The sequence below is a fragment of the Chaetodon trifascialis genome, chromosome 22, assembly GCF_039877785.1.
Source record: "Chaetodon trifascialis isolate fChaTrf1 chromosome 22, fChaTrf1.hap1, whole genome shotgun sequence".
Lineage (NCBI taxonomy): Eukaryota > Metazoa > Chordata > Actinopteri > Chaetodontiformes > Chaetodontidae > Chaetodon > Chaetodon trifascialis.
Genome location: NC_092077.1, coordinates 16,884,526 through 16,910,110, shown reverse-complemented (window position 1 = coordinate 16,910,110; position 25,585 = coordinate 16,884,526). Strand labels below are relative to the sequence as shown.

The following is a 25,585-nucleotide window of genomic DNA, read 5'->3' as shown; positions in this document are numbered from 1 at the left end:
ACACAAAGCGGATCCAAACACCAGCTTTCAAATGAAGTTTAATGACTGCGGCTCTGAAGTGTGTGGACCTGAGCTGCATTGAGAAACACTGAGCAGTGTGAGACAAGAGACGCTGCTTCGGTCCTGCAAATAATGACTCTCATCATCATCTATAAGTCTAATGATAATTTGCTGCACTGGTTACTGATTTAGGTCGTAAAGCAATGAAAAAGCCTGAGGTGACATCTTCAAATTGCTTGTTTTGTCCACCTAACAGTTCAAATCCAGCAGTTATTCAGTTATTTTTTCTCGATTATAACACTTGAATGACTGAAAATATAAAACCAGAAACCAGACAAACCCTCTCTCCGAGCAGCTTTAACAGCATTTTCGGGTGCTTCTTTTTGCTTTTCACCAATTTCACAGTGATGATGAAATGCAGAGACACCTTCGGGTTTTTGCATCACGGCAGCTTTTCACACAAACTCAGCTCCTGAGCTATCTGGGTGTCTCCTTGGGCAACAGTGCCTCTGTTTGGCAGCAGCGATGCATCAATCTGTACAAGAGTCTGCTTGAGTGAAGTGTGGAGGAGAAGCAGAACGGCATACGAGGCTCTGGCAGGCAATGCAGACCTGAATTCACAGGCACTACAGCAGAGACATCGTGTCTCTTCTTGGTTGTTGGAAGCCTTTTAGGCCATGAATGAACGATCAACTCTTTTTCTGTGCAATCTGTGAGGATTCACAGGGAATCTTTACAGGTTATCTCACTGAGTCACGCTGCCTCATCCCCAAGAGAGACCTAATAGACCTTGGTGGCCACAGGGAGCCACCTACAGGGGTTATTTGGAGGCCAAAGGGTAATGTTTGGGCCACAGGTCATCAAAAGGACAAAAAACAACCCAAACTATCCACATGGCCGGATACCACCAGCAATATCATGAGAGGAGGAAGGAGGAGACTCATGTCACGTCTTACCAGTAAGTGGCCGGTGGCAGGGTCAGCTGTCATGGCCTCGTTCTGGAAAGTGTTGGCCTGCACCAGCTCCTCCTCCTCCCTCCGCTCCTTCTCCCCTGCGTCGTCATCATCCAGCTCATCCAGGCTCTGAGAGAGGGAGAAGAGAATGATAGATGAAGTACGGCCACAGAGAATACACTTACATGTACACAGAAACCAGATCTAGAAAAGAAGAAACCAAGTTCATATGCATAGAAATAACCCGAGTCTTGCTCATTCTGACATGTAGGACCTGCAAATTTGATAGCAGCCATTCATGAAATGGGATGCAGCCACAACTTTGTGTGCTACAAAACACGCCCGAGGTTCCTCTGAAACCTGCTTTTACATGCAGCGCGTCGGTAATCTAATTTCTTCACTAGCCAGGCCGTAGGTCTGAACCTTGGCTGGGTCATTGTAAGAGTATATTTAGGATAATTACTGTTATTCTTCATAGACTGACAGGACAGTTTGACCACGTTCTGCAGCGAGAACAGCTCATCTTTGCCATGCAAATGCATCTAAAACAACCAGTTCTTCATTTCTGCGTTTTGATTTTACTGTTTTGGATACAGAGATGCACGGCCGCGAGCGCTGATGTTCCCTTTAACTCCGCCACAGTTCTGCTTCAGCTCCACTTTCCATGCACATTTTTTCCATGCACATGGGCTCTTGTAAAAAAAAAAAAAAAAAATCCTGTTAGAAACTCGTTAGTTACCCTTAAACAAAGCCGAGAAATCAGCCCTCTCCAGCTGAAACCTTGCTGTGCTAATCAGGTTGCTCTAATGCCTTCCTCTGATTTTAAGAAATGAATTTTCTCATTTACATGAAGTAAAGAAACGAGGTGCTGGCATGAGGCCCGGTCACTTCAGTGCATGCTGATGCACTTAGAGATGCGAGGTGACAGGCGAGGTCATTCCCACCATAACAGCGATGCTGACCTCTGGCTGAACATGTCCAGGGTCTCCTTTTTAATCCTCTTAAGACATGATCACATTCGCTTCTAGGAATCCCTGAGGAGCTACAGCTCAAACACGACCAAACACTAGATGGACTTCAGTCCGGCAACAGGAAGACAGCCTGTTTGAGGGCCTTTCACCTCCCGGGGACAGTCAGAGGGGATTTCTGACCAGTGGAATGTCCCTTGAAAACACAATAAAAGACATGTACAAACATAGAGAGCAAACATCCTTTTCAGAAGAATCGGGAGTTAGCTTTCATTATTGAGGCATGGCCTGGGAAGACCTCCAACTTTATCCCTCGCAATCTTAGCTTTGTCATTATATATGAGCATGACCTCAGCTTCCTATTTGCATTACTTTGCAGTGATCTGTGCGGTGGAGTCGCTGGGTTCATGCGTCGGGAGCGGTGAGGATGCATGGCATGAACACAGCTCAACATTAGGATGGATGGTTGGATCGTGACGAGAGACAGAGATCGCAGCCAAACTCCCAGAGGGTCACAACGCAAACCAGTCTTTCCTGTTTCACGCTGCAGGGCGAACAAAAGGTGCCCGCTCAACAGGCTCTTTAGTGGTAAAAATAGCCTTACAAGGTTAACAAGGAATGCAGTCATTTGCAAAGCCTTTCCTGCCAAACGGTTTATCAGCTGTCCTTGGGGAAAACGCCAGCTCCTTTTCTTTTTGACTCTCCTTCAGTCCAGCGCTAGCGCTCTCCTCCTCCTCCTGATGCGACTCCCCAGACCTCTCTCATCTTTAACATGCATGTGCACAAGGCTGGACCGGATAACAGGAGCATGGCCTGCAATAAATACTACTTTATTCAGAGAGGTATTTATTCATGTCAGACTTTTGTTTGATTTCCATAGTTTGTGGTGTTCTTGCATCGGATGCACACACCCACACAAGCCTACACATGAAATGTTTTCTTGCAACAATTCGTGGTTGCTAACGTCTCAAGATTACGGCCGATGTGTGGGGAATAAAGGGCAGAGGTTTTGGAGTTGAATGAAATTAAACAGAAGTTTGTCTGTGTCAACACTTGGTGATTTGTGCTGTGACTAACCACTCTGCTATGCACCCAGTTGCCTGAAATGTGGAATTGGGAATCTCAAAGTTTATTTTGGATGGAGATGCGGCCCGTTTTGCCCTCTAGTATTCCAAATTGCTGTGCTTTTCTTCTATTCCAAATAAAGGGAAAAGGGGGATCTGCATGCAGCCATATAAGGGATGTTTCTGCTCCTGACATCATCAACATGAGCCTGTGTATTTTTCTGCCCAATTTCTTACCTTGGGCCACAGAAACAAGGTGTGGATGGATGAATGAGTGATGCTTCGACTGATGTTGATGTGTTCACATTACAAAGGGTCCAATACTAATAGTTATTACAAACATGAGATCATTCTGTTTCAATAAGCATGAGTTAAAAGACATGCAAAGGATCATGGTAACAGTCATGCTCATACCAATACAAGCAGGTCATCACAGTGCCCCACCGATGCTGATTAACTGATAATGCATGATGGGAGAGCATTTCGTGCAGCACCAGCACTTTCAGATTAATTGACAGTATGCAAAATCCTACAATGCTGTTGAAATACATGATTATTAATGCTGGTCAGTAAGAGTAAATGCCCCATAATGAGCCATAACTTGGGTAAATAATATAAAATGCAGCCAAAAGTCAACACACTGAGCGCCACTGCTTCCTATGATGATGACTTAAGTACATGCCAAGTCAGAGATAAGAAACATGAGTGTGAGCTGAGATGAAGCAGCCAGATTTCCAGAATCCTCTCTGTTTCCTGTTTACAGCAGGGCCAAGTGTCACGGGCTCACAAGAGTGTTTACTTTAGTAAAACGAGTAAGACTCGTACGCCGATCTGCTCCAGCCTCAGCAGTAACCTAGCACAGGAAAAGGAGCTACGTCTGGAGCAGAGCTTCACGGTCTATTGGAATGCCTGTTGTGGCTGGAAACTCTCTCTTTGTGGAGGAAAATGATTGGTCATCTATTCTAAACCTCTGCAAATATCTAAATTCATACAATTCTCTGTCTGCACAACAGCAGGCAGCGTGCTTCAGTTCCCTGCTCTTTGCCTTTTCAGTGACTGTCAAAGTGATGCTGTCTCATGAGTGAGCTGAGCACATGGTGCGGCAGCAGACCTGCAGCAGCAGACAGAGGATATAAAAAAAAAAGGCAAGAAATGACGGGCTGCCAAAGGCTGATGTCACCCAAACGTTCAGCAGCAAGCACACTCAGACGGGGCGGGTTACACTGAAGGATTTTACAGATGGTGTACATGCAGTCATTTATGTGAAAAGGGGCACAGACATACGAAGATCTAAAAGAAGTTTTAATTAAGAGGCGATATTTCATGTTTCTTCACTATGAAATAAGCTCTGACAAGGTGAGGACGCGAAGTTCTTCACAATAATGAAGGGGTTCATTTTGCAAGCAGAGGTGGATTCTGAATGAGACATCAGGGTCTTGCATAATCTACCTACATCTTAAACACATTTGTTAAGCTGATAAGCTAGTGAAGACTAAGCCCCTCTCAGGTTCTCCTTATCCCTGCACATCATTCCTCGAGCCTTTCTTTGATTTGAACTTGTGAAAATAAATACTCAAAGTGAAGCCTGCTCCCCTCACGACGTGCCATGACTTCAAGCCTGCACAAAAAACTGTCGACGTCTGTGGCGTCCAAGGCGACCGCTGCTGCAGCAATGCAAACACGTACAGGAAGATTTCCATTGGGCCTCTACCCAGCAAGCGAAACACTTACTGTCTGATCTATGTCTGATACATTTAATATAACCGTCCTAAAAATGCAAATTAGGCCCAGGCAGTAACTGTGCCAACAGCAATGACTTCAACAACAAGTATACAATAACAGGCTTCAGGACTGGACTTTAGGCTGACCTGCTGGTCGAAGGGTTGTTTGAACATCACCAGTTGTGGCTGTTTTAAAGGCATTATATGAGAAATTTCTGCATTACAATGTACAAAAACATCTAACAACAATGTTAAGAAGCTGAAAATCCCTAATTTTAAGGTGTGTTTCATTTAGCCGCCTGTCAATCTCCTTTACCCCCTCGAGCAGCTAAAACTTCCCTGAAGCACCAGCTGATCTTACATATTATCATTGTTTGTTTCACATCTGATCTACTGTATCTACATCAAACTCCGTCTTTTGTAATTACATGCTGTGCTTTTAATTATACGGAATTCATTCATTATTTATTATAATCTGCGATAAGCGTACATTTAACGCTGGTGAGAGACGTCGGATGTTTGTTGAAATTGGTCGTCTGGCCCTCTTCTTCTAAGACAAGCTACTTAAGATCCAATTTGAACATGCATGCTGCCTTGTCACCCTGCCAGTGCCCTGTCCACTTAGTCCTCAGATTTATCTCCAAACAAGCAAAGGGCACCTCTGCCGGAGGCACACTCTTATACAACAGGCTTAATGACCTGTGTGTATTAATCACCTGCCGCCCGCCGCAGCACAGTGACTTCATTACGATGATCTATTAGAGAAGAGGGATGCTGGCACACTGATGCCCGGTGTCTTTTAATCAGGAGTGCCAGTCAGCTCGGACGACGGTGGAGACGGGCACAGCGCTGCGCTCAGGTATGGCAGAGATCAAAGTGAGGACATCCACCCTGGAGCTGCTGGCTGATTAATGTAACACCACAGACTGCCAAGGTCAGTGTTAGGTCCAGGAGAGGTACGTCGACTGAGCAGGAGTGAGACATCATTTGACAGCCTCAAAAAGCCGTGACTGGGCCTTCCCTATCTGTGCCAGAAACGTCACATTTAATCCTGCAGAGAAAACTGTCACCTGCTGTGACCTTCATCCAAAACATGAAGCATTCTTTATCAAAATATCATCAGGAGTTTCTGGTAAGTCTGAAGCGGAGGGCACTCGACGCCTGCCCCTGTTTTATTTTAGCATGCAGAAAGGAAGAATGTGCTCTGTTTTTCCCCAACAAACTTAGAATTCTGCTTGATTTGAGGCCAAAATGGGAGCACGCAGTAATTATGGTACACAGACCGACACAGAATCGAGGAAGAGGAGTAACGAGGGCATGAAAGGCATTAAAACATTTAGAAATGAATAAATTCCCAGCAGAAACTGGAGCTGGACATTCTTGAGATGTTCCGTCACCCCCTTTGAGATTTGTCACCATTGTCCATCCTGTCTGGTTTCATTCAGTCTTCAAAATCTGATGCCTTTTCGTTTGATTTAAGTCCCAAAACTTGCACAACAGGGTGTTTTGGGTTTTTTTTGTGAGAGGGTTGTTTGGGGACAGAGTCGAGTCAAACAGCGTACAAGACATTCTCAAGAATCAAAGCTTGTATTGGCCACAAAGCCCCGGGTTGCTTTCTTTAAAATCGAGTGTTTATCAAGTGAAAGCCTTGCACTTTTTGGCTTTGAACTCCAAGTCTGCTTGACCCTTATTTTGACTCCAAGTGAGACTGTAATATTTTAATCAGCACTCCGCCAGACCTCAAAATGAGTTCGCTTTACACAGGGGGTGCAGCAGGAAAAAAGAGAAGAAACGTCGACAAACAAACAACAGGGGGTCCGGCTGTGATTGTTGACCCAGAGATAGCAGCATCAGCATTCCTCTGGACGTGGCAGACGGAGCTGAGGCCTGAGGGCAGAGTCGTTCGGACTCAGCAGGGCTGAGCAGAGATGTCTGAAAAAGCTTTAATACATCTGTGGGAAACAGCCCTCAGTGCACTGTAAGTTTACCAAACTTGTCCTCTGGTCTATAACCTCCACGGTCGGTTGGAACGAAGCAGCACTTTGGAGCGGGCTTGTAAAGCGTCTGGCTGCGGGTGTGTGCGTGCGGGGTGAGAGGACAGAGCAGTATTTACAGCTTTTGGGGGGGGTTCGCTCTGTCTAAATGGGACTTTACACTCCAACACCGCAGACCTCCACAGAAAACCACACGGCCCCTGCTCGGAGATGCTGGGCCTGGCAAGAAGTCTGAAACTGGAGCTGACCGATACATCAGCAGGCCGATTTCACAGAGGTATCGGTGTCTGCGTGCATGTCGCAACAAGCAGTTTCAAAGCAGAAAACTGCAGCAATAAACCTTTTATTGGCAACATCTGCATGTATATTTTACTTGTTCCCCTTTCAAGTATGAAATAACAGGGCTTCCCACAGCAGAGTGTCGGAGAGTCTGGCTCCAATTTTTATCAACATCAGTTAGACGCTGACAGGCGCAAGGTTTGATTTAGAATTTACAGTTGGGTATCATCCATCAATAGGACCCCCAGAACGATCATATGTATCGCACATGATCAGGTCATATTGTGTTTTAACAATATTCCCCACAGTTCTGCGCTGTCTGATTTGCTTTGTGATATGCGGCAGCAGTGGGCTGGACCACATCCTTGATACTACAGCCTATCACAGATGGCCACCGGCATTGAAAACATATGGGAGAAAACACAAGTAGCCAATGCTGACCTATCACAGCTCTGTGGCTAACTGCACTTTCAAGGAGGCGTACATCCACAATGGCGTAGCTATGGTCGCTACAACATATCTCTATGTGCATTTTGAGGTTTCTCATCGGACATTTTGCAGTTAATGCACTTAATTGAGATGGAAACACCTTTTCACCTTTTCCTGACACAAAAAACAATGAACTCGCATCACTGATCAACTGTTTCTGCTCTGAGCCAATACTAGCTGACATGAAACTCCATTTTTCTCTCCTTCTTCTTCCTCCTCTTATTGCTGGTTGGCAAATAACTGCACTCATTTGCAGTTTGCGACCTCTACTTCTTCTACCTTGCTTGTTGCCACGCGTAATTTAGCCCATACCGCTAACTCCTGACGAAACTGGCCGAGTCTATTCCTTCCAAAGAAGTTGATGGAAACGCACCTAATTTATATTCGTTGAACAATTAGGTAGAAACATGGCTATTCCTGCAAAGCCTTGAAACAGCTTGTTGCGTGGCTAAGAGAGCTTAAACGTGGATTACAGCACAGTGAAGTGTATAAAAGGCCAGTGGGAGACCTTAAATGAACCTCTTCCCTGCTTTTAACAGACTCGCTGCAGCTCCACGCCGTGCCTCTGACCCTCAGCGGACCTCAATAGTCTTGCGACTGTGACCCCTCAACATGCACAAACCGACAGGCTTTAAGAGTAACGCTAGTTTACCAAGCTTTACTGAACACCACTCGCGCTGTGCCGAGCCGAACATCAATGAATCACCATATCAATCTGAAAACAGTAGTTTGCCTGTCAAGCTCAAGGTGCAAAACAATCATTAAGGATTCAAACCAGGATCGAGCCGTGAATGAGGGGCTTATTGGAGACATTAAAATCAAGAGGCTGATAAAATTAAGACTTGCAGGTAAGCAACATGTAATGAGTTGAACGGAAAAACCAAGGGTTACATGACAGGCGGTGTAAAACCGTAAGACATCGCTAATGGATGACATTAACTGAATTTGTTTAATGCCATGGAATTATTGAAGATCATGGAAAATTGTGTAATTACGTGGATTTGCTTTGGATCCCTGATAAATATTTAGCCGCTGGTTGAATTTATGCAAACACGTTGGTTTTGCATAACTGCAGAGAAAATGCCAGACCTGCTGTGCTTTTCAAGCGACTTCAGATGGAATCCGTGCCTTTCAAGATAAAAACCCATCACCTCCATTCGTGCCAGATTTGAAAACACGCCGCACGTACCTAAGTCTCAGTTATGCATCCATGACGACTGAGGGAACAACATACAAAAGTGCACGTCAGTCAAACTCGTGGCTCATACAAACTGACCGATGCCTGCTTTTGTGGTCTGCCTTCCATTTCCTGCAGGCACTGCCATCCCAGGAAATAGACCAGTCCTGTTGTGCTGCATTATCTTTTTGTGTATTTGCTCAAGCCTCCTGCTCATAGGTCTGCTGACTGGCCTCTCAATGGAAAACATGCAGCTCGTAGTTACAGCCCAGTTAGCAAGTCAGCCGCTTCTTCGCTCTCGTCTTCAACTGGGCAAAAGACAAACTGACAATGATGCTGCACTCGTTCCCGAATATGATATTTATATGCTGTATATCATACCGTTTTCCTCTTAAAGGACCATACCAGGACTTGTGCATGCTTAGCACATTAGCTAAATACACTTAACATTGTACGAACAAGTTTGATATCTACTGTTTTGTGCTGTGAGTTGAAACTTGAGTTGTGTAATCCGGCACAGAGAACATCAAGACTGAATTCACTTTCTCAAAGTACACTCGCTGTTATGAGGTAACACTCAATGAATAGACTTCCTGTTCATTGTGATGGATCACCCAGTCTGTCACTGGAATATCAAAGTCATTAATGTAAATCAATAGCTGCCTGGAAAATCATAGATATTGACAATCTGTTACCAGAAATGTAGAAACTCAGCCAAAAGCGATGTTAATTCTTATAAATTAAGAGGACGTTTAAGAGGAAAATCAATAGTTTAAATGGTTTAAATAAGTATAATGTAGTAGAGTACATTTATATGGGAAATTTGATGGATATGGTCCGCAGAGTAACACAAATGTCAGCCATCCTGACATGCCCATACTGACACTCATCCTCTTAATACATGACATAGAGTAATAACTGCTTTCTCCCTCAGTTAGCAGAAGAGCTTTGGGCTGCCTTGAGAGAGGTCCGATAGCTTTAACATCTGTATGTACCGACCACAGACCAGATTGGTTGTAACTCAAGACAGATAGACGGCGGGGGCAGGCTGCTGGTGACGGCTGCTGGAGCGTTTATCCCGGCAGCCTCTCCCGAGTCCTGCGTCCTGGTAATGAATCCTGTTCCTGCAAACCAGCGGTAATAACGGGGTGCACGCTGTGTGCCGTACACAGGCCGCAGGGGGAAGTGGTCCTGTGTTTTGTCTAACCCCTAATCTTGTTTTCGCTCCGGTGCTGGCATGCGCACTTCTTCTTCCTTCCTGTCCTGATGTTTTCTGCACAGCACGGCACAAAGCATAAACTCACCAGTCCTACCAAGCCACTGCACAGCGGGGGCGTTCCAGCACTTTTACTACATATGCTTGAGCAGCACTTGCAGCAGAACAAAACCGATGACTAACACTGGTTAGGAAAAAGAGCTAAAAAAAAAAAATCACACAAAGAGAAGAAAGAACGATGACAAGCAGAGGCAGCATCCAACATCCTAAGCTGACCTGCTCATGGTGTTCTTTGGGACTGTATGCATGTTCACACTGGTGACAGAGATGGGTAGGAGGGGGATCCTGTGCCTCAAAGTTGGCTTATCTCATGGGCGTTTTATCATCAGACTCCAAAGTGACCCCTGGCCCTGAGCTGTGCCTGGCAGCCTCAAATTCTCCATAAACTTCCTCCTTGGAATGTCTGGTATCTCCCCATGCGTACACCCTGGCCCTCAGCGCCATGCCAAATGGCTTGTTTAACATCTGCTATCCCAGACCACTCTTCTGTTTTACCCACAGAGCCTCTTGAGCGCACTGGCCCTTTCCTACCTTGCAACCTGGCACGGACCGAACTCGTCCATGTGGCAAAGGAGAAACAAGACCAGCGCTTAGACAGAGAGGTATTGTGTCAGCAGACCCTTCTCACGATGCACACCCCGCAAAGAGAGGAGATATCTTGGAGCTCTGCCGCTTGAGGAGCAGAAATCTGTCCCGCCTCTCTGCCGATTGGGTTTATCTAATGAGAACGAGACGGTCAGAGAGCCAAGTGCCATTCAGTGCTCGCTGCCCTTCTGCTGGGCCATCGTGTTTTTTGGCTGCTGACGCCGGGTTTTCTTGGCCGAGGGCTCGCGCTCATTCAGCACTCCAACAACTCTGGGACTATTCAGGTTTCATAGACCTATCAAAAGAACCACAGACATGCTGGGCAGGAGTAAAGCCAGGTCCACAGCGTCCAGGAAGCTAGGAAAGTGGCAGCAGTAACCACAGTGCAAATGGCTTTCACACATTGTCAGAGTGCTCGATGATACTGCTGCCCAACATCCGCTGTGGATTTTTACAAGCAAACTAACCTACCGATCCTATAGACTACAACGCAATACAATCCACGGTTATGTTCAGGGCTCAGCAGGACTGGAATAATACCTGGAGCAATAATGGTCCTGTGTAACTACGCTGCAAAGTCCAGCATTCAAATAATTTGATCAGGAATGGCCAAAACATTGGAGTTCAGGCTTTTTCACTATAACTCAGTATCTCACACTTCCAGCCTGTGAAATTTAAGTTATGCACGTTAAAATCTTAACAGGGTGAATTACAACATGCACAATAATTGCTTCCTGATTGGCTGCACAAGTGTTTATGCTGATTACTCTGCTGATTTATGAATCCTTTTCGTTCGGGTTCGGCTTTGTCAGTGTTGGTGGGGTTATTCTGTGATGTTTATGTCTGGGTCATCTTATCAATTTTTAATTTTAATTACAGTTAATTGGTTTACCAATTCTGATGGAGGAAATCAGCATGGCAGCACCACTCTCACTTTATATATATGCACAATATTTCACTTAACAACTCCCGACACTGAGGCTTGAATTCACTGAGTTTCTGGCTCCATTGCTGAGTAAGCATGTCATGCTTACTGTTCCGACTGATTTGATTGGCTGTGATTTGATATTGCATCTTTGCTTTCTTCACATGAGGAACCACAATGGAAGTAATGAAAGTTGAGGTTGCATGTGATTTGGTGTCTTTCTTCTTGTAAACTGAATTAAGAATAATGTCATGCAGGCACAGCTGGTCTAAGAACGCAGTGATCTATAAATATATAAGGCCAAAACTATGGCATTTTGCACCAGAAACAGCTGTTTGCATGTCCAACTCAACAAAAAACATCTGCACAGCTACAAGCATTCAATGTATTGTTTGGCCAGACACAGAGTATATTTTTCTTAGTTTTTCCCAAAGAGAAAAGAAAAATGCTTCATTATTTACAACTGCATTGTTGTGGCAACTCAAACAAGCTGTATAGAGGGTTTTTAACGTATCATATTTCTCTCAGACCCGAATAATAATCTGAACCAGGGTTAGACAGGAAGCAGAATCAGAATTAATAAATGCTAAACAGCCTAGCTACTGAAACACTGACGCCTAACACGCCCGCGACACGCCTTTGTGGAATAATAGACTCTTCTACAAAACACCATAAATGACACGACCTGTACCTGCTGAGTGACTGATGAAGACAGCTGTTTAGAGTACAAGAAGGGGTGAGTCAGCCTCGCCCTGTGTGTGCATGTGTGTGTGTTGACTGACTGCTGGGCAGCTGGAGAGCAGTAGCAGCCTGAGGGCACCTGATGGCAGTGCTTAACCGTCCTGTTTCCCGACCAGCACCTGAACAACACACCTGGCAATAAAAGATCTGCGGTTGTGTCACATCTCCTGGCAAACACAGGTGGTGCCATCATGGAGTCTTACAGACGAGAGATCAAAAACACTCCTGGAAACAAGCGCGGTCAGAGGACACGCTTCTATGATGTCGTGTGTTTTTTTTGTGCCAAAATGATATGATAAACATCTTATTTTGGATTTATTTTGTTGCTTTTTGAAGTATGTGACAATCAGACACTACAGGTAGTTCAAAATCAGTCAGACTTACAGGTGAAATGACCTGTTACTCGTGTCCATTTGTATACGATAATGTGGACGATAAGATCAGCCGGGATTAGTACCTGCACGTTTGTAGTTTTATGTCTATTAAACTGATCATTTCCATGCCTGTTTGTGTAATTTTTGAGTTCTTTGTCACGTCCAAGCTTGGCATTAAGGCAGACTTTGAGATCCAGGAAACGTCTAGCACGTGTTTAAAACACATTTCACGGTAAAAACATTCCTATAGTAAGCACATACTTGAGCCACAAGGGGATGTTGTCTCTTTCAAAACTGAGGCCGGACAAATTTAGCATTCAATCAAACACCAAACAAAACAGACTGCGGTGTCCTCAAGATGCCAGAGCGCTTTGGTATTGTAGCTTGCTCAGAGCCTTGATCCAGCCATTAGTGAAGAATGGCTCGGAAAGCAAAGATTTTCTCCAGAGATTATTTCCTTTTCGTCGCTTTAAAGAGCCTGGCCATCTAGAGAGGAATTTCTAAGCCTAAATCACAGCCTAATTAAGGAGATAGTGTCTTGCAGAAGCAAAACAAATACCTCTGGCAAGCAGCATAGCCTGCAGCCGCAGAGCAGGTCACAATTCAATTATTTTAGGCGAAGCATCTCGCTGGGCAACGACGGTCTTCTAAGAATCAAATTCAGCGGTGGGATTAGGCTGCTTTGAAGGAAATAAATCATCTCTGTCTCGTTAGCTCTGGCTCGTTTTGCATTTTAATGGAGAAATGGCACAAACATTCGTCTACACACTGAAAACTAGTCTGTGAATTTGCAATTTCTTTGTAATTGACACCATCTGAAACACAACAGCTAGACCCCTAGTGAGGTCCCCTCGAGGACAAAAAACTGAATCCAGCTGTTCTAATTCCTATAGTACCCACTGTTATTTGTTTATAGACTTTCTGTTGTGGGAGGAAAACATTTCCTTGGATTATTGGACGTATTTGCTGCAATAATGATACAGTAAGCTTCAAACAGCTTCAAATTGTCCTTTTTTGTTCAAAAAGAAGTCTGCACATCCAAATCTATCATCGTGATTTCTTACTAATCACACGAGAGCACAGGCTTTGCCAAAATCTGTTCAGAATAGAAATCAGTCTTTTTCGCTGGGCATTCAGAATAAATCTGAATATGTTTTAGGTTTCGGTGGTTTGGGCGTGTTGCTGGTGGTGCAGGTGACATGAGGCTCATCAGATGGCAAAAAATGCCAACAAACAATTTATCTTTTGTCTGGACAACAGTGAGGTGAACAACAGAATTATACAGATTACATTACACGGTACTCTGTGTGCTTACTCGTACCTGTTTGGCCTCAGCACTGCACTGCCACATGACACATTCAGGGTACAGCTGAGCCAAGTTGCACTTCTCTGTTGGACAAACACTGTTTGGCTCGAGCCCTCTGCAGCGAGACCCCCACTGTGCCGACACAGGGGTCTCGCTGAAATGAACCAAGGCAGTGGGTTTTTGCAGCAGTGCTAACCTTGGACTGAATATGGCCTCAGTTCATCACTTGCAAATGTATTTCTGGTAGAATATGTGCAATTAGATGGGCTTACTCACATGCCCCAAACCCCCATTTGTGCCTCATATTACACAACAGCCTGCGCGGCTGAACCCATATGTGGAATTCACAGTTGAGCCCAGTCACAGCCCATAGGAGCAGCTCTTCCAAACAAACAGCAGACTGAGCACCATCTACCTACCGCACAGCCCGGCAGGAGAGCGGCCTCTGGGACTACTGTAGCTGTGACTGACGTGGCTTAGAAAGAAAAACAATGAGTGGAAAACATCTATTTAAAGCCCACTTCTGCCAGCCTGTTCTCCATGCCACACCGTTCCCCCTTTTCACGTCTATTCACGGTGACTCCTGTTGAGAGAGGAATCATTCCAGACGGGAGAAAGACAAACTGGATGACGGATGCATAAAAAAGAAAAAGATTTACAATCAAAACAAAAGGGAGGTGACACCCACAGAGTTTCCTATTCATGACTGGCAATTAGTGGTGAAATAAGATGTTAAAGGAGACGTTTCTTTCAGTGTTCATAGCTGCACACATGTTGTGAGACCACAAGACAGGCAATAACGTCACTTCCACAACACATTCCCAAACCATTTGGTAGCACTTATGTGCTGAAGCATGCATTGTTTACAACTGTGCGTGCACGTATTCCTCTTGTAAACCGAAACAATTAAAGAGTCTTCACAAAGACTTGATTAATTCACCTTAAAAAGTGTTAAAAGTGAGGTGTCTGCGTAAGCTGGAGGCAGGTGCAGTCAGGAAAACAGCACAACAGTTGTGATGCAAAGAGATGAGGCGTTAATGACCTCGACATGAGACCGCTGCAGCTTCAAAAACAACAACAAATGACCAAGATGTAAACAGTGAAATAAAGCACAATGAAGCCTTTAATGGAGGCCCACAAAGGGAGTATAATCCAGTTTTAAGGTACACTGCATGTTGTGCAGAACTGTCTGAAAGCAAATGTGCATCTTAATGGCATCCATGCTCAAACCAAAGAAACTGTGACCATGTAAAAGAAGTAGTAATGCAAACACATCAGAGTATGCAGATATGCATCAAACACAAGTGTACAAATGAAGTACCGCCTCGGTCTACAGCTACAGCTATTACTGTGTGAACACACTGCACAAACGACTACAGTACGGCTTTTCATTTAACTGTTTTAATTTAAGTGCACACTGCACTTACATTACTTAATTATTCAACTAAATCTACATATCTGAAGTAGTTGTACTGTATTATTTCCTTTTAATGCTTCTTTACTTCGACTCATGCACACTTGAAACAGGAATATTACACTTTAGTCCGCTAACTTTGAGCTTTTATATATAAAACTTTATCATCTTAATAGTATTGTTATGCATCAAATGAGCCAACAGCATAAAGCAGACAAGCTGCAACATAAAGGTGAGGACACACTAGCATATCAATAATATATTAGGGGTCATTTCTCATGATAAGTGCTTTTACTTTTGATACCTATAAGCACATTTTGCTGGAGATCAGCCTGTACTTTTACTTGATTAAATGTTCAATACTGTGTTTCTTTCACCACCGCTTTCTACATCTTTGTTATTCTCGTGAGCTCTTATGAAAACCCAGTTATGCGTCTGCGAGGCTCAGAAATTAGGTCTCTTCAGAACAATCTATTTTAACGAGGTTCAGTGCCTTTGCTGATTAAGGATTAAGTTTCTCGTTTACATGACAAAGGTAACTGCAGAAAGCCGACAATAGGCAGGTTATTTCAGTTCCTTCCTAAGTGGAGCAATAGAACAAGATTTGACAGCTCAGTAACCAGCACTCAGAGCCGCAGGATTTTGGCAGCATTTGAGTAGAAAATAATGATTTGCAGGCGAAAAACAACAAATGAAAACGAGGACAGAAGCATATTTCTGTAGATATACATGCATCAACATGAAAATTTGTAAGAGCCGCAGTGGCAAGTCTCAAGTTTTGGAAGAAAGAGTAATCAGTCTGAAAAAAGGTACAGCACCGAGCGGCGAGCCAGGTTCCAATATCAGAGGAATTTCAATGAACTGCGAGTTGATCCCCAGAGCCGCGGCAGTGGGACACTCATCAAGTTTCTGCGGGTTTGCTTTGGCAGGTTACACCACATTCTCTCCAGAGTCAGCTCCTCTCGCCAGCAGAGATGAGTAGCAGACACTCAGGAAAATAACCTTTCTTCTGCCCCCCCCCCCCCCCGTGCAGCTGCCGAACATGAAAATTACATCTGGTGGGATGATTAAACTTGTGTGGCCACTGACCAATCCGGCCAAACCGGGCTTGCTATCCCGTTGCAGATGTTGGTGTGTGTGGAGCCCGATATAAAGCGCTGCGTCCAGGCCAAACCTAGAAGATGCTGCGGTGTTGACTTTGCGCTGAGAAGAATGCATGGTGCGAGATTAATATGACAAGACAGGCTTCTGCTCCCCGAACAGAACCGGCGTTCAATAACTGAAGAGATATTATCTAAGGCCTCACGATGATCAGACTTAGACACCAGTCTCATTTCACTGGCAGGTACGGTCTTATCTCACCTCGACAGGCACATACTGTATCAAAACATGAGACGAGTCAGTTGCATTTCTTGTGCTCTGGTGGGCTTGCTCTGTATGCCGTACCCTCAGGCTGAGGACAAACAAAGGATGTTTTGCCAAGACTGGCATTTGACCAAGTCCAGATATAAGCACAAAACCAACATGTCTGCTCCTCTTCTTCTCTTGTAGCTTTGATGCTCTGCCGTTTGTTCGGGGTGAAATGTGATAAATTGGTAGATAAAGAGGCCTGAGGCAGTGGACTGTCCTCAGAAATCTGTCTTAATTCCAGACTAATAAAGTATGTGCATTAAGGTAATCTCTGTGGTATTCTGCTCTGGCAGTTTGCAGGACTGCGCTCCAAGAGGGCTGGTTTCATAACGTGTTTTACATCATGCGTTGTCTGCTTTTATCTGCTTCATGCTCTCTTAGCATCTCTCACATCCCCTCCCTCTGAGGGCCCCTCGTGTATATGTGAAGCCTGTCTTCTTTCCAGGTCTCCGTGGTGCAGAAGTGGTTTCGTGGTCCGGGTCCTACCAGCACTTGGTGGCACCTTGACGTCGCTCTATGTCTTCTCTAATCCACATTCTTGCACTTCCTTTAGCAGATATTGCCATTCTGTTTCATGTCTGTACGACTTCTTGAGGTACCTTCCTTCTTGTTTTTCCATTTAAAGGTTTTTTTCTGTGTTGAGATCAAATCAAGGCTAAACAGAAAGAAGTCCTCAAGTGTAAAGGATTTCCAAGCAAATTAGTGATTTGTTACTTCCATCCAGTTTCGCATGGATAAAATCTGATTAATGAAGATCTGAATCTCATCTTTCACCCTCCTGTCTCATTTTGTTATTAGCAGAAAGCAGAATACAAACATCCAGCTTTTCATTTACTTGGAGCTGTGAGCAGAGGCGTTATGTCTTCTGGTTGTCTGTCTCATTTTTGCGAATGTTATATCTCAGTAACGCTTTCAAGAAACTTCAAATTTAGCACAAACGTCACCGTGAGCTCAACCGGTGACTTGACTGTGCGAGGCGCTAATTCTAGTTATTATTTAGCTTAGACTCGAACCCAAAATAAAGATTTTGGGGGGAAAAAACTGCTCAGTGTGACAAAATCCATGTATTTTACGGTTTTGTACAAACACGCCACAAGCACAAACGGTGACTTTGGAAAGCCACTGCCAATTAAATATAAAAAAGAGGAGGCTACATGTAAGATTTTGTACTGTACCTCCTATTGCACACAAATATAGCGACTTTAGCATTCACGCTGACATCTTGGAGTAAATTTAATTTTGTCCACTCAAAACCTGCTCAGAATTCCTGTCTGGAACTGGGATGCAGCACAAGCATCCTGCCCAAAATAAACATGTGGCACAGCTTTTCTGGAAGCTCTTCAACAATGAGTGGGGGGATTTGACAGAGGCAGAAGACTATGGACGGGGAAGCCTACAGTACATGTGTGTGGCTGCAGCCTGTGATTATGTTATGTAATTTCCACTGGAGGTAACAATGGTTTGCCTCTCACTGCTGCATGCCTGCGGTCTCTCTCTCTCTCCACGCGATTACATCCTTCCCAGCATTAATGGGGTCAAAACTGGCCCTTATCTTTTTGGGGCAGGGGTCTGTTTTTCCATGCAGGGTGGCTTTGCACATGCCCTCCTTCCTCATCCTTTAAGGGCAAGAACACACTGAGGAAACTGCAAGCTACCATCTGCTCTCCTCAAGGCAAACTCTCTGAAGCAATCGACACTGCAATTTCAACCATAAAACAGTGGTTAAATGGATTTCCCTGCGGACAAAATGGAATTTGGACTGTAGAAACTGAAGCAGCCCCAGAGTCCCGCTTTAAGTCAACTACATATCCCAGCATGCTTGAAAGAAAAACAAGCAAATGAATCAGTAAATGTGGGAAGAAGAACTCGCTACAGCGGCGCAAATTAAAGCGATTTCAAATGAATTGCTCTCTAATGAAGACCAACGACCGAACCGGTTACACAAGCTCCCGACAGAGCGATCTGATAATGTGTGTTCACATGCAGCAAAGCACGTAATTAAAGTAAACACAAAGATGACTTTCCCAGAATCTCTTTGACGTCACTGACCGCGCTCTGAACACACGAACACGTGCAGAAATTGATGGTCTTCACGCACACATCCTTTTAGTAATTAATAGCCACTTAACTGCAGGCTTCTTATTGCAGGATTTTCCTAAAAACTCAGACTCATAGAAAAGTACCACCACTTATGATGAGTAGAAGTGTGTGGCGGTGGATTTGTCCCTGCCCTCTGCCTGTCTTTTCTTATTCTCCTCTTATTGTGCAGCCTAAACCGCATCATTTCCTGCATCGTGCACCTTTAAAGGCTTTGTCGTCAGATCTTTAACATATAACATTTAGCCGCTGACCGTCATGATTAATGATTTCAACTGACGACAGCAAACTCTGAGATGATAAAAGGGTAAAAATAGAAGCTATTATTAAAGAAGTCACGCAAATGCAATCACTGGTGCTACGTAAAAGCCTTGTATCGGTTTCTCTTTGTATCGTATGTTCATTGTCCTTTTAACTGTTTTACTGCGGGGAGATTCCACACAGACTTGGCCTGCTTGAACTTTTCACCATTCTCTGTCAAACGAGGTTGTCTTTGGAGCCGCCTTTGTGTGTGTTGAGGGTCTTACATCTGTGGTGTTGTACAGGCTCGGAAAAGTTTGGTAGGTTAGGGTTTCACCAACATGCTATTGTGTGCCTTGTACCGTGCTTGCCCGCGTTTTATGTGGTTGCATTCTGCATTACATAATTATACTCTGTGATTGGGTGCATGTATTTATAGAGGCTGTAAAATAACAGATTAAATTGGCCCTGAAAAGCGCTGCAGGCAAGAGGAAAGACAAACATTTGTATTAACATTTGAGCGTTACAGAACTCCTCTTAAAAGCCTGTTAACCCTCCGCTGTCCACCTCTGGGAGCTGCAAACCAGCTGCTTATTCCCTAACTAGTTAACTCCTCAACGCTTAAATAACAAAGGAAATTGACTGTTTTTTAAGGTTTAATTTGAACAATCTTCTGTACACTGTACTGAAAAGATGAGTCTAATGTATTGATACAAGTTTTATTTGTTGATGTATGTAGCCGTGCAACCAGGAAGTGGTTAAATCCAGTGATACAGTGAGATGCAGGCATCGTAAATCCTCTGTGCGCTTTCCAACAATAGCTACTTAAATTCACCTCAGTATTATCTGAAGTTATGTGATACTTTTATGGCTTTAACCTCACGTAACAGCAGCCCTTTGTTTTAGACTCAAAAGACGGTATTGGGTCGTTTAAGGCGTACACCTGCGAACACGCGCGTCCTGTCGGGACATGCTGCGCTGTATGAGACCAACACCCTCTTGAACACAGCGCTGGAAGTTTAATGTTGATTCAGATGATGCCGCACAAAGACATATGTATATTGCATTTTTGCATTGAAACAGCTGAAGTGGTCAATGGTCAATGACTACAACACTTCAAATATGGATGCTGCTGCAAAGAAGCTACACATTTGTAAAATGTGGATGCTTCACGCACACATGTTAAACCCGGCAGCGCAGAAGATCTAAACAATCAGCACAGTTTGAAGGTGGACGCCCAAGGTTAGCGTCACCAATTCAGTATCTGATCAAACGCGAAACATGGTCATGGTTATGGTGGTGGTGTCGAATAATGACCGGAAAAGTGTTTCTGATGTCACAGTGAAGCTGATCTTTGGCCTTTTGGATATAAAATGTTATCACTTCATCATTTCATCCTTTGCTTGCTTGACTTATGGTCAAAACTGTGTCTGTAAGGTCAAAGTCTTGATCTTTGACCACCAAAATCTAATCCATGAAGAAATTCCCTTCAGGCAAACCTGAGGAACAGGATGGACGGATGGACCTGCAACCCAGAAACTTAATGCCTCCACGCCAAACTCTTCTGGTTATCGGTCAGGACTCACAGAGCTTTTAATCACCTCAATGCATCAATTAAGACTAAGCCAAAGTGAATTCTCAGCTACCTGACCCTGCTCCGACTGTAATCTAATATATCTTGGCATCAATCTGCTGAAAGGAGGACAGGGAACTGGACCCGGTGCAGCATGTGACACACGGAGCTTTGATCAGCATGTGAACGGCTCAGACGCTGGCGGTTTGTTTGGACATCTGGAACAATCCGGGGTCATTCGTATTTCGACCGGTGTTTTCTCCAACCCTGACATCTCCTCAACCAGCCGACACACTGACGGAGTCATTTCAGAGGCGAGGGCTGTCTGGTGGTTACGAGCCATGAAAGGCACAAACTAAGAGAGAGAAAAAGAGGAGCTGGTTCTTTGATGATGGCAATAATTGGTTGTTTGACCAATATGAGTCACTGAGTTGTTGGCTTGTATAGAATAGCTGTTATGGAACCACTTCAATTATGAATCTTGGCCACAGAGAGAGGGAGGTGCCGTTCTGCAACCCTCAGAGTTTTAGCTGCAGTGTTTCAGACACAGCATTAACTAAAAAAGGACAATCTGTAATGTTTTTAGCCTAAACAGCGTTGATACGATGAAATGCAGCAGGATTCGGCTCAGCAGGCGACTGATTGATTGATCACACTGTGCATTAGCTTCAGGGCGGCTAATCAGAGAAGCATGCTCCGCTGTTGAATTCTTACAAGTTGGGAAAAGTCGAGCCAAACAGCCCAATCAATCAGTCACAATCGCGCCCTGATGAGTGAGGAAAAAAACACTGTCATCCGGAAACACCACCCAATTATACACGGATGTTAACAAACCTTCAACAGCATCACAAACCCTGAGTCAGTTCTGAGATTTGTTGTCAGTTTCTGTTTGTGAAAGTATTAATCTCACCAGTCAATCAGCCAGGAGGTGAATTTGGCAGCACTTCTCTTTGCAGATGGAAAACAATGTTTAATGTTTAATTATACTGTGCGACCAAACTCAGACACTTTCACAGCATGTTGGAAAGATTAGAAACACATAGGCATTTCTCATAATAGTAATTTTTCAAATGATAAGATTAATATGTAGAGCTCAGAGGTTGACTCGCTTCTTCATTAGAAAAATATGCAAAAAGAAAGCAAATAAAATTACTGCAGAAAGGCGATGAGTCAACGTGATGACTGTCCCTGAACAAGACATACAGAAACTTCACAGAGCTTTTCTGTCTGCTTCCTGCTGTCAATCATTCACTTCCAAATGGAAAATAATCTGAAAATACACTGGAGGGAAACAGCGTAAGCCTAATGAGAAACGCACCGTGCTCCGGGCCAAACCGCCAAACCATATGCAGTCCAAGATTTATTTTAGTAAAAATGCAACTGGTTACAACATTACATCAGAACACCAGAGCTGCAATATAGTTTTACTGCAGGAGAGCAGAGCACAGCATGTTCTGGGAAACAATAAGTTTTATGCTTCAGCTCAGAGTAAATCTCTCCGCTATGCAAAGCACGCAGCTCCTGTGCGCACAGTTTTTGGCTGTGTTCAACTGTGGACTTTATTGTCTCATAAAATATTTTTTAAAGTAAACACCAACGACTCATAAGACACCCTGAGTGTGTTTGCATGCTACATGTCATCATTACCGATGAGTGGTGCTGATATCAGAGGGCATTTTACAAAATTTAGGACAGGTGAGGAGCTGTGAGCAGAGGGAGGACACTGTGAGCTATTGTTCACGTCGGCCTAGATTATTGATTGTGTCACAGCATTCCTGTTGCCACAATGGGAGAAGAAGACAGGACTGGGAAACTGAGGGCTCTTCCTGCAAGACCAAGGCAATGACCATTTCCCCACTTTCTATCAATGCGTCAACGTGAAAGAGAGAAATGCTTGAAACCTTGCAAGTTTTTGTTTTTGTTTTCAAGTGCAGACAAAAGGCAGGGTGGCTGGCAAGGGCAGGGCAGCGCCGTTGCGTGATTAGTGCATTCCTCACCGCTCCACCCCACCTCGTGCACCAGCACAGCCACAGTCAGCGGACGAGCTCAGAGCAACAATAAAATTTCCCTTCTCAGTTCCCTTCTAGCTCCCGCTGGAGGGCTGATTCAACGCATCGCTGCATCCCTCTATTTACATACAAATAACAGAGAGGATGTGGATAGTTATCGCTCCCTGCCCCCCTTCTGCGTCCCTGCATGTCTCTGGTTATTTGCCAGTTCCTCCCTCTGCACCAAAAAGCTGTGGGGATGTCAGATTAGAAAAGCCACGAGGTTCGCTGACAGCTATTAAGCTCTGGAGCCTCCCTTAACCTGGATAAGGCAACACAAAGAGGACGTGAATAAGAAATATAACTGAGGGCTTCAGACGCTGCACTGCTTTGGAACATATAGGTGTGTGAGAGCGGCAGCAGCAGGGGGATAATTGTCTTTAAATAAACGTGTGTGCATGCCACATTGGCTTGTCAACTTCCTCCTGTGAGAGACACAAATCAGGGCTCATCTACACTGCCCCTACGGGAGAAAAGCCTGCATCTCTGTTATGTTTGTTGCTCTGCTGTAGCAGGTAGATTTACTGCATGCACATCCCGCTCCTTAAGTCTAGCCCGCAGAGAGGATCGCCCCAGAAATTTGCAATAAACTCGGTGGGGCTTTCAGAGGCAGCCCGAAGATCTAAGGTGAGAAAGCAGAGATGGAGAACTCCTGTGAACTCCTTCCCCCGAGCAAAGCCCTGTTTGTTATTCATGAGAACGCTGGCTCTCCTCGTGAGATTCTGGGAAAATTACACTGCGGGTCTGGACAAATGAACTGCTTTTCTCCGCCGCTGGACAGAAATGGCTGCCGTCACTCCACAGTCTTCCACGACCCCGCGCCCTGCTGCGGCTTATCGAGCTCAGCAGAGTAAAGAGAGAGAGAAAAAAGACGAGGGTCGGATTTGGTGAGTATGTGAGAGGAGGAGGAGAAGAGGGAAAGCAAGAGATTGAGTGGGGGAATTAGTTCAGTATTTCGATAATGGATATCCTTGGAAGAAGACCAACCGCTCATCGGGGCATGAGGAGGGGGAAATATGCAGGGAGGAAGAGAAAGGGATGAAGACAAAGAGTGCAAAGCAAAAGAATGTGCATTCAGGCATGTCCTGGGGCCAAACCCAAGCTCGTTCGGCCTAAACTTGATTGGAAAAAACAGATTTGAAAGAAATACATTTCCCTTTGTCGACACTGAACCCTTGCTTGTGATGTTAAAAAGTTCCTGCATCGTTATACCTTCACACACTGCACACACAGCTTTCACACTCAAGTCTGAGGGGTGAAAAGCAATGCCTCCTCAGTGCCACAACAGAGATATTCAGTTGCAACGCCGGCAACATAATATACAACCGCAGACAGCTGATTGCACCCTCTTAATTTTTCAAGACTAAAGCTCTTTATCTGCTCTTTCATGCGTCACTTGAGGAAAGAGGGGCCGTCCTGAGCTTGAAGAGAAGCAGAGAGAGGCCGCGGCAAAGCTTTGCATGTAAATGAGGAAGCCAGCTGGAAAACAGGGCCAGATTAATTGAAAGCACCTCGCTCACAACGGGTCCTGGACCGACACTTAGGCACAGAGACCATGTCCATCAGCGTCCATGACTCCTGCTGGAAATAATAATCCAGACTTAAATAGTTACTCGCAAATTAGTTTCATCCACAAAATCAAAAGTCTGGCAGAGGTGCAACAGGATGGCTCCTGTGCAAGGACTCGGTTGCATAACTGCACATGCTCTGTAACATTATGTAAGCGATCCCGAGGGCAAATCGATCCCCATCATAATTCATTCTCCACCGAGGCAGTCGTGATTTACTCAGATTTTCATGGCAGGAGCTCAGACAACACAGCAGCGTCGTGCAAACACAACAGGATCGCATACCGCCACGTAACCTCCCTCACAGTCTCATCCTCCTCCTCATCCCTCCTGTGAGCAACGACATGCTGAATCCCCACTTAGAGGACTCTTTGGGAGGGAGGAGAAGCATCAAAGCGGAGGGTGGACGCTTTCTCAACAATGACAGGCCTCCCATTAACCCTGAGTGAGTGGGAGGAGGGTGGACTAGCGATGAAGACAGCTAGGAAACTTAGTGACATGTGACACCGCGAGGCGTGTCATTACCTCCCGTGGTATTTCAGAAGAGCGCTTTACTCATCAGAGTTACTGTAACTCCAATAAACATCCTCTTTTCCTCCGAGGGAGATGGTGAGAACATTAAGTCTGGAGCGCATGAGGATAAACCAAACAGTCAGCATGTGATTGGCTGTTTCTTCGGGCTGTACCGGCACAATAATCACGCTAATGTTCGTCAGTGCGCCTTGGGTCTGACATCAGAAGCTCTGCTGAGAGTTGATCTGTTACAGAAGAAGCTTGAAATGACTTTGTGGTTCTTCATTTCATCCATTTATCTGTCTGTTCTTGATGCTAATCGCACTGGCCTTTGGCTTTCCGCACTTTTCCGTCAGACTAATTCACCAAGTCTATTTAATGCCATTTACTTCAAACTTACACAGAAAGCAAATATAAAAACATTCAGGAACTGGCTATAAGGTGAATCAGTGCCAGGAACACGGTACCACTTTCCAATAAGACACTCTTTACAAACGGATGACTGGATAATGATAATGATTAATGTTTTATAGATGAGTTACGAGCCATTAACGGGAACTTTTGGGTTGCCAGGTTGTGAAAAATCTCTGAAAGTTTATTATGAGCAACAGTGCTCTGTACAGATTAATGTTCAGTCATTACCAATAAGGGCTCTTCTCACTGAGCAATATGCCAACAGAGAAAGCCCTCTGCAATAATAAATGCTAATGAGTTCATAATAAAATGTTTTTACAACTATTTATGAATGTTTAAAAAGTTGTTAATGAATGGATTTTGGTCCAGATGCTTGCCAGCACCTTATAAACCTTCCAAAACCAAACTTTTTAAGGGGTGTCTTATAAGAAAAGTTTCATTACATGAAAATGTGCA

At 44.5% G+C, this 25,585-nt stretch overlaps 1 protein-coding gene across 1 annotated transcript in view; it reads right to left on the bottom strand.

The window, feature by feature from the left end:
• pawr (PRKC, apoptosis, WT1, regulator) overlaps positions 1-25,585 on the bottom strand; it is a 59,410-nt gene that overhangs the window by 19,040 nt on the left and 14,785 nt on the right. Inside the window, exon 3 of the mRNA XM_070992560.1 lies at positions 957-1,082. Coding sequence (XP_070848661.1) covers positions 957-1,082 — 126 coding nt within the window. The remainder of the gene's footprint in view (positions 1-956; positions 1,083-25,585) is intronic.